At 35.1% G+C, this 16,452-nt stretch overlaps 1 protein-coding gene across 1 annotated transcript; it reads left to right on the forward strand.

Annotated features, from left to right (window-relative positions):
- Positions 1–249: 249 nt before the first annotated feature.
- LOC106134036 (protein GPR107) lies at positions 250–15,042 on the forward strand. The gene is made up of 12 exons (XM_060953566.1): positions 250–452; positions 2,438–2,548; positions 3,039–3,193; positions 4,790–4,920; positions 6,245–6,339; positions 7,033–7,137; positions 7,494–7,780; positions 8,444–8,561; positions 9,702–9,832; positions 10,696–10,837; positions 11,293–11,441; positions 12,220–15,042. The coding sequence occupies exons 1-12, from the start codon at positions 366–368 to the stop codon at positions 12,329–12,331; spliced, it is 1,623 nt and encodes a 540-aa protein (XP_060809549.1). The 5' UTR covers positions 250–365; the 3' UTR covers positions 12,332–15,042.
- Positions 15,043–16,452: the final 1,410 nt, after the last annotated feature.

A 16,452-nucleotide genomic window follows, 5' to 3' on the forward strand; every position in this document is an offset into this window, starting at 1 on the left:
CAGACTGGTGTACTGAGATACAAGCTCTGCTTAGTTCAGACACCAGTCTCTCACAATCTTAAATACCTAAATTAAACCATGTAACTTTTACTATAAGTCTGTGTCATGTTTAGATTGTGGAATATAGTATAAAGAAATTTGAATTTGATTAGGTGTACGTACGTAGAGGAATGATAGATGAAACTAGTCTATGGTTTTTCTACCATCTTCACTTGACAACTGTCCTGCTGCTTGATAGATTTTTTTTTGGAATTGTATACTGTGCGGTTGTACAACGTAGAAGTTTCAAAATATGTTAATATTTTTCTAAATAAATAAATTTTAAAGACTTACTGATTATCTTTTATTCATTATAGTCATGAAATATGATTTGTTCAGTGAAAAATATTGTTATATTCATCACTTTTGTGGTCACAATTGTGTCGGGAAGGATACACAAATTGTTACTCACGGTAAGTTTTCCGATTCTTTTGTAAACATTCGCTATGAGCATAGGTAATTAACTGGTGTAATAGTATTTTGTTATTTTGTTATAATTTATAAACGAAGTCATTGCACAGTCGATAAAGAAATTGAACGTGAATTGACTACCTTTATAAATATTCTTCCCATGCTCAATTTTACAGCAAACACATAATCTCTTCCGTCATTCAAGATAACGAGGTACTGCTTAACTTTTGATCAATTTGAATTTTTATATCATTAACATTCTACCTTATGAGACTTATATTTTTTTCAAGTACCTTTTAAAGATGACAATAGCAAATGAAATAAAATTAAACAAAGCTTTAGTTGGTGGGCTGTTAATAGCCATATGTTTCACATTTTTAATGAGAAAATACTCATGTACAAGAGTATCCTTATATAAATAAAGCCTTTGAAACAACCCACATTTGCCATTGTGTTGCCTAGATTGCTGATGATTATTGTGAAATGTAGAATAATAATAGATACTTGTTCAAAGAGTACATTTATTCGCAAGACATGTGATTAATTAAATGAAAGGATATGCAGATTTTTCAATGTCATGTTAGACCTTTTATAATTGTTAACTATATACAGCAAAGTGGGAGCAGCATTATAAAACAAAAACCCTTTTTATTTATTCCCTCTTGTATTATGAGAAATCCTCTCATGGCACTACCCCACATATCCCATCAACACTGACACATCAAAATATCATAATTCTGTTATCATCTGTTCCTATACTCAGTCCATAATCAAAGAGTTAACAGTATGGATATAGGTACAGGCAACTGCATATCAAGTTGCCCAACATTACCCATTTATGAATTTTGCCAGTAACAAGATTTTTGATTTCAAATTTGATTCATATTCTTTGAATAGAAAGGCCTTTATCCAAAACAACCCAACACACCGCCTTGATGTGAATGGGTAAAAATAATGATACCAATGAATTATGATGTCCATTTGTATTATTGATATTGAATAAGCACATTGTTATACCAAAAGTCACAACTTAAGTAAGATAATATTTTTCATACACGCAAAATATTGCATCTCATAACATGCCTATAAAATTTCCCTTAACTAGCATTATACCTAGTAAGAATCATGATGTATCAAGTATCCGTTTGTCTTGTAAGCCTTATGTTATCAATAGAATGAGAGATAGTTGCGCTTTTAGTAACTAGGTGGCTATATTCTTTAATAAAAAAATTATCAATTGTTTTTTTGTTGAAGGGTTGACCACAGCATTCATTTACAATATTGATAGTATCAAAATATCAATAATTATTGCAATATATATTATTAATAGTTTTAAGATTGCTTTCGACATTGAGCTTCAATATGATTTAGCTTCAATAGTATTAATTATACTTAGTGAAAGAAGAGATTGCAGTGAATCCTTAAATTTATTTCTTGTAGTTAAAATCTAAGATACATACATACAAAGCTGATGATAGAAGATTTAGATTGCTTATAGCTCTTATTTCGAATTTACTTGTCAAAATACCCCAGGGTGTTTGTAATTGAGATCAAAACCATTAACTAACCAACCATATAGACAGCCTCTGTGGCTCAGCGGTAGTACGCTTGTCTGTGACACCGGAGGTCCCGGGTTCGAATCCCGGCCAGGGCGTGATGAGAAAAGAACTTTTTCTGATTGTCCTGGGTCTTGGATGTTTATCTATATAAGTATATAAGTATTTATTATAAAATATAGTATCGTTGAGTTGGTATCTCGTAACACAAGTTTCGAACTTACTTCGAGGCTAACTCAATCAGTGTAATTTGTCCCGTAAAAAAAAAGGTTTAACGCCTCCCCGCAATGCGAATGTCAATAGTATTGTCTTTTGAAAGTGACTATATACAGATATAGACTTTTGAAACTATATACACTTTAGCTCATTCATTCTCATTCACTCATTAAGCTATTGAAATTATAAATATATAACATTCATTACCTTGTCAGGATGATGAACGTCATTATGTGGATCTCACCACATTTGGGTTCCTCCGGGGCGGGGTTCTGGACGTGAAGGTGGTGAACTTCATGCTGCCAGCAGGACCTGTTTATGGTGAAGTGAGTATTGTATATTTTATTCTCATCATCTTTTTATTAATGTTGGTCTCAATAAATTTCCACAAGATGAGCTCTGTCTTTGTTATGCGATCTAATTACGACTCAGATTACAGTTAAGTCTAAGTACACACGTAAACAATACACATGTAAACACACATAAATCTCTCCCTCTCAACTGTAGTATTTTTTTAATTTGTGAAAACATAATCATAATCCACTAGATTCTACTTTAATTTGATGGACTAGCAACCTGTCACTATTTGAACCTCGATTCCATATTAGCCCATACAGCTGAATGTGGCTTTCCAGTCTTTTCAAGACTGTTTGCTCTGTCTTGCCCATAAGGGATATAGACGTGATTATATGTATGTGTATTATCCTACCTTAGCTGCATCTTTCCAGGCTGGCAAGGACCTTTGCATCTGCATAAACCGTTCAATGATGAGAAGGTAAATTCATGAACAATTCCAAATTATATTATTTGTTTCAGTATGGATTCACTCTAGACCGTACAGTAAACGATGCCATCAGTCCGTATTTAGAGGCACATACAGACACTTGCTTCCTAAACGAGATTGAGAAGACGGGAGTGTCTCCGCAGCACCCAGCAATAATTTTCTTGAGAATGGACTTTGAGAGGATGAGGTGCGTTATTGTTCTTTTTTTTAATTATATATTTGACATGAGCTAGCTTTTTCTCACAGCTCCGCATTGCTATAGGTAGGAATTTCCAGAAAAATAGTATTCAAGTAAAGTCTTCTTACTGACATAAATCCTGATTATGTCCTTTTCTTTCTAAAAAGAAGCCTGGGGCGCGCCTTTTGGCGATAATCGTTAAATGTATAAGTTGCCTGTTTTTACACGAAAGCAATATTAGGCATTATGGATTGTTGCTTTGGAGCCGCTGTTCCCCAGGCAAATCAAAGTCTTTAGCCGCTTCCTTTGCAGAGGTCAGCCTGAAATTACCTGCTATTACGTTCCCTACACAGGCCTGTTACTAACTGGTCAAGGTGGAAATCTTTGTCCTGCAACGGAATTGATTGCCTGAGGTCACGCTGAGATGGTTATGGTTATATACCTAGTGTTGCCACGAATATCCCTTTTTTTCTACAGCCATTTTAGTACTATGTCATTCAATATGCTCCTATCGCTAAATAAGAAGCTTAAACAAAAAATATTAAAAGCATTGATACAATGTATTACCTACATATATTATATATACATATATAAAATTGGACTCCTCATCAAAGGGATGCTCATCAAAGGGAATTAATGTAAAGCTATTTTAGCATCGGAATTAGAACTGAAATTCACGTTATGATTTGATTGAGTTGCATTTCTATTTATACAAACTTGGTCTACATCCCCGTGCCGTGTTATCAGTTTTCCTGCATGAAATGAGGAAACTTTGGGCTTGTTTGTTTGAGTTGTAGATGTAAACCGACATGCTTCGTAATGATATTTTAGTTAAATATATATAGCTATATTTATTTGAAAATCTATACACAGGTTTAGGTTTATATACAGATATAAGAGAGGATAATGACTGATTGATTGACATATTTAAACGCACACAGCTCAAACCGCTTAGAGATTTGAAATATGGCATGAATTTTTCTTATGTGGTCTTGGGTGCACTGAAAGAGGAACTCCCGAAATTCCCGGTAAATTTACGGGATGTTATATACACGCGGGCGGAGCCACAGGCATCCTTTAATATTATTAATGAATCCTTAAAATTACTAGCGGCACGTTTTATTGCATAGTGCGAATTCAATATGTTAAAATGTATAAAATAGTCTCTCTTTTTGACATAACGTGCTCCTGGTTACGTCTTACGTATGCTAGGCATAAATGCTTTGAGTACGGGTTTTAGCTACCATGTAAACAACGATTTTGCGTTCCTTCTTTTTTGTACTGTACAAAAACAAAGTTTTACTTTTTTCGTTTCCATGAGTAATATTGGATAGGGCCGAAAATCACTTTTTTAGTTTTTTTGTAAAAATGTTAAAAATATATATAAATAAAATAAATGACACCATCCTCCAATTATTTTTTACCTCTTTCGCGGGGAGATATGCAGAATTACAGACACATCTTTCCACTTGCATGTTCCCTGCATCCTTATTTTGCTAATCTACATTTATAAATGTTTAAGGTTCTCTTAACCTGACTTTTCTTTAGAATGGTTTCGATTTGAGCAAGAAATCAAGTTAAAATTGTTATTTGTTTTTGTTACAGATTGAACATAACATGCAAGGGCGAAGTGGCCGCACTACATTTGTACCAGAATCGGTCACTGATTCCTACAGACAGAAACAAGAGACAATCACAGTTCATGTTCCTGAACAGGCAAAGAAGAGCTCTTACAGGTAATCATCATCATCTCGGTTGCTTTAAATTATTTTACCTACTTATTCTTTTAAAGAATTCCGGCTTGACTTAGCGGAAATGCATTGATTTTGTTATTACATACATACATACATATGGTCACGTCTATGTCCCTTGTGGGGTAGACAGAGCCAACAGTCTTGAAAAGACTGAATGGCCACGTTCAGCTATTTGGCTTAATGATACAATTGAGATTCAAATAGTGACAGGTTGCTAGCCCATCGCCTAAAAAGGAATCCCAAGTTTGGAAGCCTATCCCTTAGTCGCCTTTTACGACATCCACGGGAAAGAGATGGTGTGGTCCTATTCTTTTTTTGTATTGGTGCCGGGAACCACACGGCACACGATTTTGTTATTGGTGGGCTAATATCAAGTACGCGCTCCGGCAGCATTGGCTAGCATGTGTGTCACAAACTGCTTTACTATGAAACGGGGTTATACCTACATTCGCGAGCGTTTTGCCGGCGCGGTTCAAATACATAAGGCTGAAATCAGAATGACCGTTGTGACGTCTTTCCCGCTGCCATCCCCCCTGCGCTTCTATAATAAGATAATACATACATACATAAAATCACGTCTCTTTCCCGGAGGGGTAGGCAGAGACTACCTCTTTCCACTTGCCACGATCTCTGCATACTTCCTTCAAGATAATCCTCATATATAACACATAATTAACCTTATTATGCTAGTTGATAATATCGAGCATACAGCGTCTTCCTGAAACCTTAACCTAGATCGTCTGCATGGATTAAATACTATCTTATCAACTTTGTTTCTGTCAAAATAAACAAAACTCTTCACATAACAACACGAAACCAATAAACAGTAAATATTTTTGTATGGCATAATGATTTCATAATATTTACACATGCTCGGATTACGTCCACTGTGGCCTGTGATCTAAGATTTAAACCGTGTTACTTGGTTGTATTATATGTGGTTCTTCGAAATATTAAGGAAAAAATAACTGGTGCTTGTAATTTTTATTTGAAATAATAAATATGAAATAAATGATATAAAGATGAGTCACAATTTATACTGGAAGGACCTATGACCGACATTTTAGGAGGTTATTTCATATTTCATCATTTCAGAATACTATTCTCAGTGGCAAGCGCACTGCTAGACTTGTGCCTTTGTGTTTATAATTAATTAATTACTGTTTTTTTTTAATAAGCCAACTGTTTATGTTTTATTATTTTCTAAAATAATTTAACTTATAACAATCTAATGGACAGTCGAAACTGTACTGTCACATAAATAGTGTGTTAATATATATTTTTTCATTTAGAAATCCTCTTTCAGGTGACCACAACGATATTTTCATATCACAGTGTTCTCACGCTTACCTGCCAATAACCAAGACGATGCACAATGGATTCCAATACTATAACACTAGTGTGAGTACTTAGTATGTATTGATTCAGTTGAAATATTGAAATGTGGACAGCACAATAGGACTTTGATGGGGGTAGCCTGTCACTGTCTGAGTCACAATTCCATCTTTGAGCCATCCAGATGAACCTGCCTTTTTGAACATTTTAAAAATGCTTGCTCTGTCTACCTCTTAATGTATATCATATCATCATCATTAGTAGGACATCCATTGCTGAACATAGGCCGCTTCCAATGATTTCCACCTCGCTGTGTTGAAGGCGTCCCGCATCCAACGTTTCCCCGAGGACTTCACCATGTCATCGCTCAATTCGGGGACTTTTTGGCTATTAGACGTTTATATGATATATGGAATCATTCCCGCGGGAACTCCGGGATAAAAAGTAGCCTATATTTTATTCCGGTTCTTTAGCTACCTACATACCAAATTTCATCGTAATCGGTTCAGTAGTTTTTGCGTGAAATAGTAAAAAAACATCCATACTGACATCCTGACATACAAACTTTCGCATTTATAATATTAGTGAGATGTTTGGAGTATTTAAGATGCTCTAGCTGTAAACATCACTAAGCCATCCTTGCCAGCTTTAGGGGCCTATGACTCGTCGAGACTGCTTGCTTTCTCTACTCCGTAAGAGGAATAAAAACGTAAAGTATTTATGTATCATCTAACCTAACCTAACATGAATTTGTTACAGTTTGCGATGCATGTAGCGTCCGCCAAAGAGGAGGGTCTCTACAGCCTCTATTTCCACAATTGTCCCCACGCGGCCAAAGGGACTGCCCCTGCGATGAACATGATAGTAAGAACTCCATATATGTACTTATATTTTAGAGTAATACAAAATCAAATCATTTATTGATTCCTTAATGTAGTATATACATAGTACATGGTTGTTATAAAATTTAGGAACAATAAGGGCCTTGAATGCTGTAGTCTTAAGAAAAATTACTACTTTTTATCAATTCCAAATAACATAAAAATTAGTTCAGCGGGTTCGCTCGCGTTTAATGTTGATGCAAATCCCACGGGAGCAGACTTTTTTTTCTTTTGAAAATACACTTTATTTAAATTTTTATGTGGAAGGTCATAGAAGATGTTTCAAATTACAATATTTAATATTGAAGTATGTTAGTAATAAAATTTCTTTATTTCCAGGTGGAAATATACGAAAGCAATACAAACAACAATTACCTATCAGCTGGAGAGATGCCCCTCCCCACTCTATACTCTATGATGTCATTCATCTTCTTCCTCTGCGCTGTATTTTGGACGTATCTTCTCAAAACAAGCAGACATACAGTTTTCAGGATACACATAATAATGTGCATACTTGTGTACCTTAAAGCGCTTTCCCTGGCCTTCCACGGGATTAACTACCATTTTATACAAATAAGAGGAGAACATGTGACCGCTTGGGCTATATTGTATTATATCACACATTTGTGAGTACCCCCCTTTTTTTTTAATTACAGTAAAATTATTAATGTGCATGTCGTAACATGTTAAAAAAGAGGCCTTGAAAAAAGTGAGGGAAAACGTCGTAAGGAAATCTTATAAAAGGTGCGTTAGATTGATTTCACGGAAGGTTAGTATCGTGCAAATGTGGAACTCTACCCGTTAGAGTAATTAGTGATAGATAACATGAAAAAAAGAGGTAGTCTCTGCCTACCCCTCCGGGAAAGAGGCGTGATTTTATGTATGTATGTATAACATGAAAAAACACAAGTACAGGGATATGTGCCGTGCCGTGTGGTTCCCGGCACCAATACAAACAAGAATAGGACCACTCCATCTCTTTCCCGTGGATGTCGTAAAAGGCGACTAAGGGATAGGCATACAAACTTGGGATTCTTTTTAAGGCGATGGGCTAGCAACCTGTCACTATTTGAATCTCAATTCAATCATTAAGCCAAATAGCTGAACGTGGCCATTCAGTCTTTTCAAGACTGTTGGCTCTGTCTACCCCGCAAGGGATATAGACGTGACCATATGTATACATACATGTATGTATGTACAGGGATATACACATATCAACTTTAGGCTGTTAGTGTATTTATAATAAATGAATTATGACATATTTAAAAAAAAAATAAGGACATTTGCAGATTGAAAGGTGCCGTATTGTTCGTGACGATAGTGCTGGTGGGCACCGGGTGGAACTTCATCAAGCACATCTTAGCGGACCGAGACAAGAAGCTCTTCATGATCGTCATTCCGCTACAAGTATGCAGATATCACTACATAGTATAAAACAAAGTCGCCATTTTAGTCTGTTTGTCTGTATGCTTAAATCTTTTTACGCAACGGATTTTGATGCGGTTTTTTGTAACAGCTAGAGTGATTCAAGAGGAAGGTTTTTATGTATAATAACATTTATAATTTTGCACCGTGCGAAGCCGGGGCGGGTCGCTAGTATATATATATATTTTATTAATTAAATGATGTTTACTAAGCAAACTATAATGAGAGTGTGAACCCGGCCAGGACTTGATGAAAAACATACTTTATCTATAAATGAATTTATTTTTTAAACTAGCGCCCCGCCGCTGCTTCATCCGTGGTACATACATAGCCTATCACGCGCAGATAAAAAAAAATTAACCTTTATTTACTCCTAGATAATGTAACTTTTTAAATCTATACTAATATTATAAATGCGAAAGTTTGCGAGTATGTTAGTATGGATGTTTGTTACTCTTTCACGCAAAAACTACTACATCATCTACTACTACTACATACTATCACGCGCAGATAATGTAACTTTTTAAATGTGAAATAATTTTAATGATCGGTATAATATATCCGAAAATAGCCCTTACACATCAAACAAAGTTATAAACTTTACCTCTTTGTAATATAAGTAACTAGCCGTGCCAGCGACTTCGTCCGCGTGAAATAGTTGTTTTGGGCATCATTGAAGCCCTCAGAGATGAATAATTTTACCCGTTTTTTTTTCACATTTTCCATATTATTTCTTCGCTCCTAATAGTTGTAGCGTGATGTTATATAGCCTAAAGCATTCCTTGATAAACTCTTCAGCTTTATAATATTAGTATAGATAATAAAATATCGTTGCGTGAGTATCCCAACACAGGTCTCAAACTTTCTTTGGGGCTTGCTCAATCTGTGTTATGTTATTGTATAAAATAGGAGTGTCTGTACTATTAATAATTCTGTGTAATAATTGTGTCCTTGGGATTCTTTTTTAGGCGATGGGCTAGCAACCTGTCACTATTTGAATCTCAATTCTATCTTAAAATAGCTGAACGTGGCCTATCGGTCTTTACAAGACTGTTAGCTCCGTCTACCCCGCAAGGGATATAGACGTGATTATATGTATGTATAATTGTGTCCGTTACCCAGGTGGTGGCGAACGTAGCTGAGATCATAATCGCCGAGAGCGAAGAAGGCGCCGCGGAACACAACGCGTGGCGCGACATCTTCATTCTGGTGGACCTGCTGTGTTGCGGGGCGATCATGTTCCCAGTCGTTTGGTGAGTCAAATTCCAAAATTAAAATCTGATATCTGATTGGTTGTTAAGAAAAGTATAGATATACCTAGGCCGATGCTGATTGGTCGATGAGGTGTCAAATTTGATGTAGATAAATGTTCTGCTGCTGCGTCTAGTGGTTTAGTAAGATACACTCTTCTAAATTTGAAATGTACATTGCTTTTGTAAAAAAATGTGTTTGTCATATCTTTTGACAGTTCTCTTCCAATCACACAGCGGAAAGGTTTGGATTGGTTGAAGAATTGTCAAACATTGATATCACAAACATTAATGTTAATGTTTGATGGTGTTTGTTTGTTTGTTTGTAAACTCTTTATTGCACATAAAAATAAATATAACAAATTACAAAACAGTTATTGGATTGGATGTTTAATATTTAATTTCGCGTATCTACAATTTAGGATTTTTTATGGCATGAGCAAATAGTTAGGCATTAGTTTGCGTGCACCATCTTAGGCGGCATATTACCATCAGGCAGATTAAAATCAAAGCCGCTAAAATTACCAAGAAAAAAAATATGTTCTAAGATTGGTGGTTTCACACGTATTAGCGCAGAATGCCTTATTAAGGTGTACCTTGCAATTCAGTGCCTTAAAAATTTGGATAAACTAGAAGCCGCCCGCGACTTCATCCGCATGGAAACCCTATTAATCCCACGGGAACTCCGGGATAAATGGTAGTCCATGTGTTATTCTGAATCTTCAGCTGCCCACATACCAAATTTCAGCGTAATCGGTTCTGTAGTAAAAACTAACAAACATCCATACTGACATCCTGACATACTCACAAACTTTCGCATTTATAATATAAGTAGGATAAATAAAGTAAACAATATTATTGATCAGGTCAATACGCCACTTGCAAGACGCGTCGAGTACCGACGGCAAGGCGGCGATCAACTTGCGCAAGCTGAAACTCTTCAGGCACTTCTATTTGATGGTGCTGTGCTATATCTACTTCACTAGGATCATAGTTTATTTATTAAAGGTGAGTTCGGCTGTAATTTTTTAAATGTTACTGAAACTTGGCTTAGATTTTTTGTGATGGGCTAGTACCCTGTCACTATCTCAATATCATTTTCCAGTTAATAGTGGCCTTGGAGTATTTTTATTGTGAGCCCCGGTGCGTTTATCACGTTAGGGATAAAGGCGTGATTATGTGTGCCAGTGATATTATATAGAAAAAAATATATATTTTGTATTTCCACAGACAGTATTCAGTGAAGATACGAAATTAAGTTTTAATTGCAATATTTTGAAGAAAACACACCAATTTAAAATTTGTACAAATTATTTTGGTAAATATACGAGATTGAGTTTTCAATTTACATGCACTCGCCGTAGGTTTTTATTTCGATTTAGGTTTCACCTAGGTCCGTGCTAACAGTTCTATTTTTTTTTCTTTTTTTTTTCTAGACCTTTTAATATCATACTGCCTTACAGACCACGGTGCCGTTCCAATACTCGTGGATAGACGAGATGTTCCGCGAGATGGCGACACTGCTGTTCTTCGTAATGACCGGCTACAAGTTCAGGCCGGCCGCCGCCAACCCGTACTTCACGCCCAACGCGGAGGATCCTGAGCCTGAAGTGTAAGTACAGTACTACCACTTTAATAAGTTACACCGATGTACCTGAGCAGAAATCAATTTTTGTCATTGCGCGAAAATATCTGCGCCAATCATAGTGCGCCATTTGAACGCGGAATCAAAACCGTTCGCTATTGGCTAATTGCGTACGCGCCATGTCTGGAGTTCGCAGGAGCGCCACGCCGTCGCGGTAGTCGGTAATGAGCGAGATACACGATTCCTGTTGTTTTGGGATTAAAATCCTATGAAGTAGCAAATAAGTTCGTTATTTCACTAATGTTTTCATTCGGCCAGATTCCGCGGTCGGTACAACCGACCGCGGAATTCTTCGCTATTCTGCACCGTCGAACAATGCCGATGTAACTTATAAAAGTGGTAGACCTGTAACACTATTGTACCACAACACATTGAAGTATGTACTGTCTAAAGATTCACGGTTCCGCTGAAAAAGTGTCAAAAAAAAAGGATTTGTTCGTCCGTTCGAAAATGAATCTTATTGTACTATAATAAAGCATACAATCCTCTTAAAGCTCAGCTCATTAGGAATGAGTTTTTTAGGACAGTAGAGAGCTTTATTAAAATAAAAATGATTTATTTAAGAGATATATTTGTCAGTCAAATGGTCAACCGAGATTTTTCATTCTGAAAACTAGCAAACCACCTTCAGTTATTTCCAGCATTTATGTACCTCCTCGATGTCAATGAACACTTCAATTATAGATTCATTAGAGTTGAACTAAATTTCTTTAAACCATGGTGTCATAATAATCTTGTTTCACAGGCTATCCGAAATCGGTATCCTGGAAGGTGTGACCAAGATATCGAACCGCGGAGAGAAAAGACGAGAGGATATGCAGCCACTAATGCAGGAAACCAACTACAATTCAGACTAGTACCAAATAAAATAAAGTCATAAAAGAGTTGTCCGTGACTACTCGCAAATGCAGTTTTCTTTAGACTTCTATTAAAAATAAATTTACTTCTGATGTGAAAAAGTATGCCTCACTATTTTAAATATTATAAATCCGTCTTTCCTGATGACAATGAAACTATTGACGTGTATGCAATCGTCTCGATCGGAAAACTGCATTTGTATGGAACGTCCGGAATATACTTATAATGGGACTATGATAATAAGACGAGCAATAAAAATATAACTGCCAACTAGGTACCTACATACATACCTCGAAATTTTTTTTGTATTCACAGAAATCGGAATAATTTCTAATGACAAAAATGCCTTTATTTGTAATTATAGGAATCATAGGCATATTGCACAGGTATCCGCATGCAGTTTTATGTGCAGTTCTTGAATTGAATTGAATTTTTGAAAACCTTAATTTGCCTTAATTTACCTCGAGATGCCAGAGATATGTATATTAAAATAATCTGCGACTTATGCTTGTGTCACAGTTATCACTTACGACGTGATCTTCTCTTTCCCGGAGCAGAGATTCCATCTTTCCACTTCTTCTTTAGTCTTATTATTTCGAATTTTTGGCACTCTCGTTTATGAGAAACAGTTCCTCTACGGATCATTTATAGTATGGATGACACAACTTTGTCAATCAACCATTTAATGATACAACTTACATTGTATATCCAAATAGTTAGCATTTAATAATCACTTTAATATCAATGTTTTTATCTCAGATTATTTATTTCTATATTATCTGAACGACTTTCAGGGGGGTCTATTCACGAATTAATTCAATATTTTGGGTAACCTTCATAATTAGAGAAAGATAAAGTAAGATATATAAAGGCATAATGTCAAGGTTCGTGAGTCGTGAACCCGCAATGGGGTATTTTGCATCTATTAAAATTGCTTAATTAATTCTACTTTTATATGGCAAAGTCCACAAATGTGAAAGTCTATTTAATCTTTTTATATCGTTTTAAGTACTATTTTTTTTTTTGTTTTAACGTAATTTAATGAAAATAAGCGTATTTGCGTTAGCATGAAATGCGGCGGAACTGCGCGGCATTTGAAAAACATATCTTTGTAAAATCTTATAATGTGTTGTAGATGGGACGTCCTTTTGTGTGATCTTATGTGATTTGTTATGAGTTCGTTATACTAGCAAAAATTAGCCAAATACTAAGAAGATATCAATACATTTATGCGCCTATGATCATTTTTAAGTTTGGTCGAATAGACAGAGACTAACGAGAAGACTAAGAGATAAAGATATATGGAACAAAGTAAATTTAAAAAATATGTGAAATTTTTAGTCTGTTTCCAAATTCGCTAATGTTGCACGGACGGTTTTCAAAATTCGGGCATACATAAATATTCAAGTCAATAGTTTATTTGATAAATTGCTTAAATAACCGAACCGTATTATTTTTGCTACATTAACGTTCTCAATGTTCAGTTTTGTAAACAATATAATATAACAGAGCCATGAAACTAACTGTTACATTTGTCTATACAGATTAAAATAAAGTATATATATATATATATAGTGAACGTGAGATATATCAGCTACAAGGGGGGTAGGGTAAGGGAAATGATCGTAAGTAAACCTTCACAATATCATCCTTCTAGCGGTAATCCCGGTTGTGTCCTGACCTGAGCCCTGGGTGCGCATATGACTACAATTCTGGATTGGGTGCCACAATTGGTATTAGATCCTCCCAACTTGGTTTGATTGGTTTCCTCACGATGACGTAACATATGATCCAAGCTGGGTTAGGTGTTATTGTTCACGTCAACCTTACTTTCCCCGATACTTTTACCTAAGGAGCTCATCTTCCATCTCTCTCTAACATTGAGTTAACCGGAAAAGACAAAGGGAGAAAATAAAACATGACTTAATTTGGACGGTGTTAAACAATTGGCGATTTATATATGTATATTGTTGATCTGTAAATTATTTTATTAGCTAATTCAACGATTAGTTTTAGTGGTCTGTTCCTTATATTGGTTATATAAAAATATCATTCATTATGTTATGGTTGGTTTTGCGATGCTACATACAAATCGAAATAATATTATAACGATTTGTATGTAATGGGATAAGACAACGGATTAATTTTGTTAGATAAATAAGGATGTAAAATCAATATAGTTTAGCTGTATTACTTCAAGGGATGACCACTTCAAGTGAATAATTAAACTGTTATCTAGCAAAATTGTCCATTCCCGTTTATTTCGTTGTGTAAATATGTTTAAGTGAAATTAGTTAAAAGAAATTTTGAATATGTATTACTGCATCTTGAAATAAGCGCCTTCACTATAATTTTTATGAATGTGGTTCATGTGTGATCTTTTTAAACTTATCACTCATCGCAAGAAAAAGATAATTCTTGTAGGTGAAACGAACATATATATAAACTTCATTTACAATAGTTAATTAAATGTGAGAAAAGTAAGAAATAAAGCTAGTAAAATAAGTAATGTGCATGCGAGACCGATTGGACATGTGCCCGTTTAATAAAGTTTAAATGTTTTTTTTTTGTTCTATTCATCGGTAGTTTTATTTAAGAATAATTTGTGAAAATTCTTCAGCAATAATTTTGAGAAAGATGTTCTCCAAGTCGATTTAAGGTTTTGAAAACTATTGTAAAAACTGTACAAATAAACTATAATTGTAAATGATATATTTTTTATTCTTCTATGTAATAAGTACCTACATGTTGATAATACCCATATACCTTGGTGTAATCAATTATTATCTCATTGTTTGAAATACACACATATATACGGCCGACTTCGTTTTGTGCCTTCAGTATCATTTAATTTTTTGACCATACTAGGTTTATGAAATGATAACTCTACATCGAATAGAGAGGAATTTCAAAGGATTTTTTTAAAATTTATATTGTAACTTTACACTTAAATTATTTATAACATATTTTAAAATTAAAAGAAATTCAATGTCACGTAGAAAGTACTGTTGTTTTTAAAACTATGAAAAACAAACGAAAAAAGACGAGGCCACGAAAATATATCTGTGAAACACGGAACTCTTTTAAGCGTCTAACAGACACTGCTGCTAATTTCACTCTGCCTGCTGCTGATATTACATGAAAATGCTAATTTACATTGTATGATATTTATGGCCCAGGCTGATTGAGTGCCGTGGAATTCTGGTACCTGAGAGTTAGAGTTCTTTATCTTTACTTAGGTTGTAAGAGCTACTAACTACTGTTCTTAGTTGGACAGGTGCAAAGAATCAATTGTGATCAAAGGTGGATCCAATTTGGAGTAACGCAAGGAACCTCGAAAATGACCACCGGAACCTACACCATATTTTCTTGAGCATTCGAGTTAAATACTTATATATATTATTGCATAAAACTCTTTCTGAACTGACCGTCAGATCTGGAAACTTACTGCTCGTCTTATAAGGCTCTTAAGAAACACTAAACCTACAATGTCACTTGGTTGGTCGGCCTTTGACGGGTTAATTGTACCTGCATAAGTGCTGGAGCGTTGCCAAAGCATTCCTCGCGTGTCATTGTAAGCAATTCCAGCTGAGAATGACGCCTATTGTTATTTGCAAATCGTCATACCTCTTGTTGAAATTGGATAGGAATAACATTGAGAATCATTGCATATGTATGTGTAATTCTAAGAAAAATTAATAACAGTTTTAATAGCTTGCTAGTTTTTGTTGGCGCACCTGCCACTAAGAAAATATTTTTTTCTTCCTTATGTAGGTATGTTAGTAGGTACAGAATATATTTATTACAGTTTTGTGTGTCTCTAATTTAACATAGCTGTTGTGATTGTTCTGATTTTTATAAGGACAAATAGGAACGTTGTATGCATCGAATATTTTCATTTATTACCTACATATTTATTTTTCTTAAAGATACGAATTCGCAATAAAACCATAAAAATAATTCTCGTTTATTTGTAAGTAAATATTTTCGATACCTATTTCAAAACATGTTCGCCGATTCTTGTTTATATTGGCTTCCACGCACTGATATGGAATAATAAAAACATTTTTACTCTCCAAATACCTTTTTTATCGACTTCCTGTCCTCATCCTGATCACGA

Source organism: Amyelois transitella, chromosome Z (assembly GCF_032362555.1).
Source record: "Amyelois transitella isolate CPQ chromosome Z, ilAmyTran1.1, whole genome shotgun sequence".
NCBI classification, from domain to species: Eukaryota; Metazoa; Arthropoda; class Insecta; order Lepidoptera; family Pyralidae; genus Amyelois; species Amyelois transitella.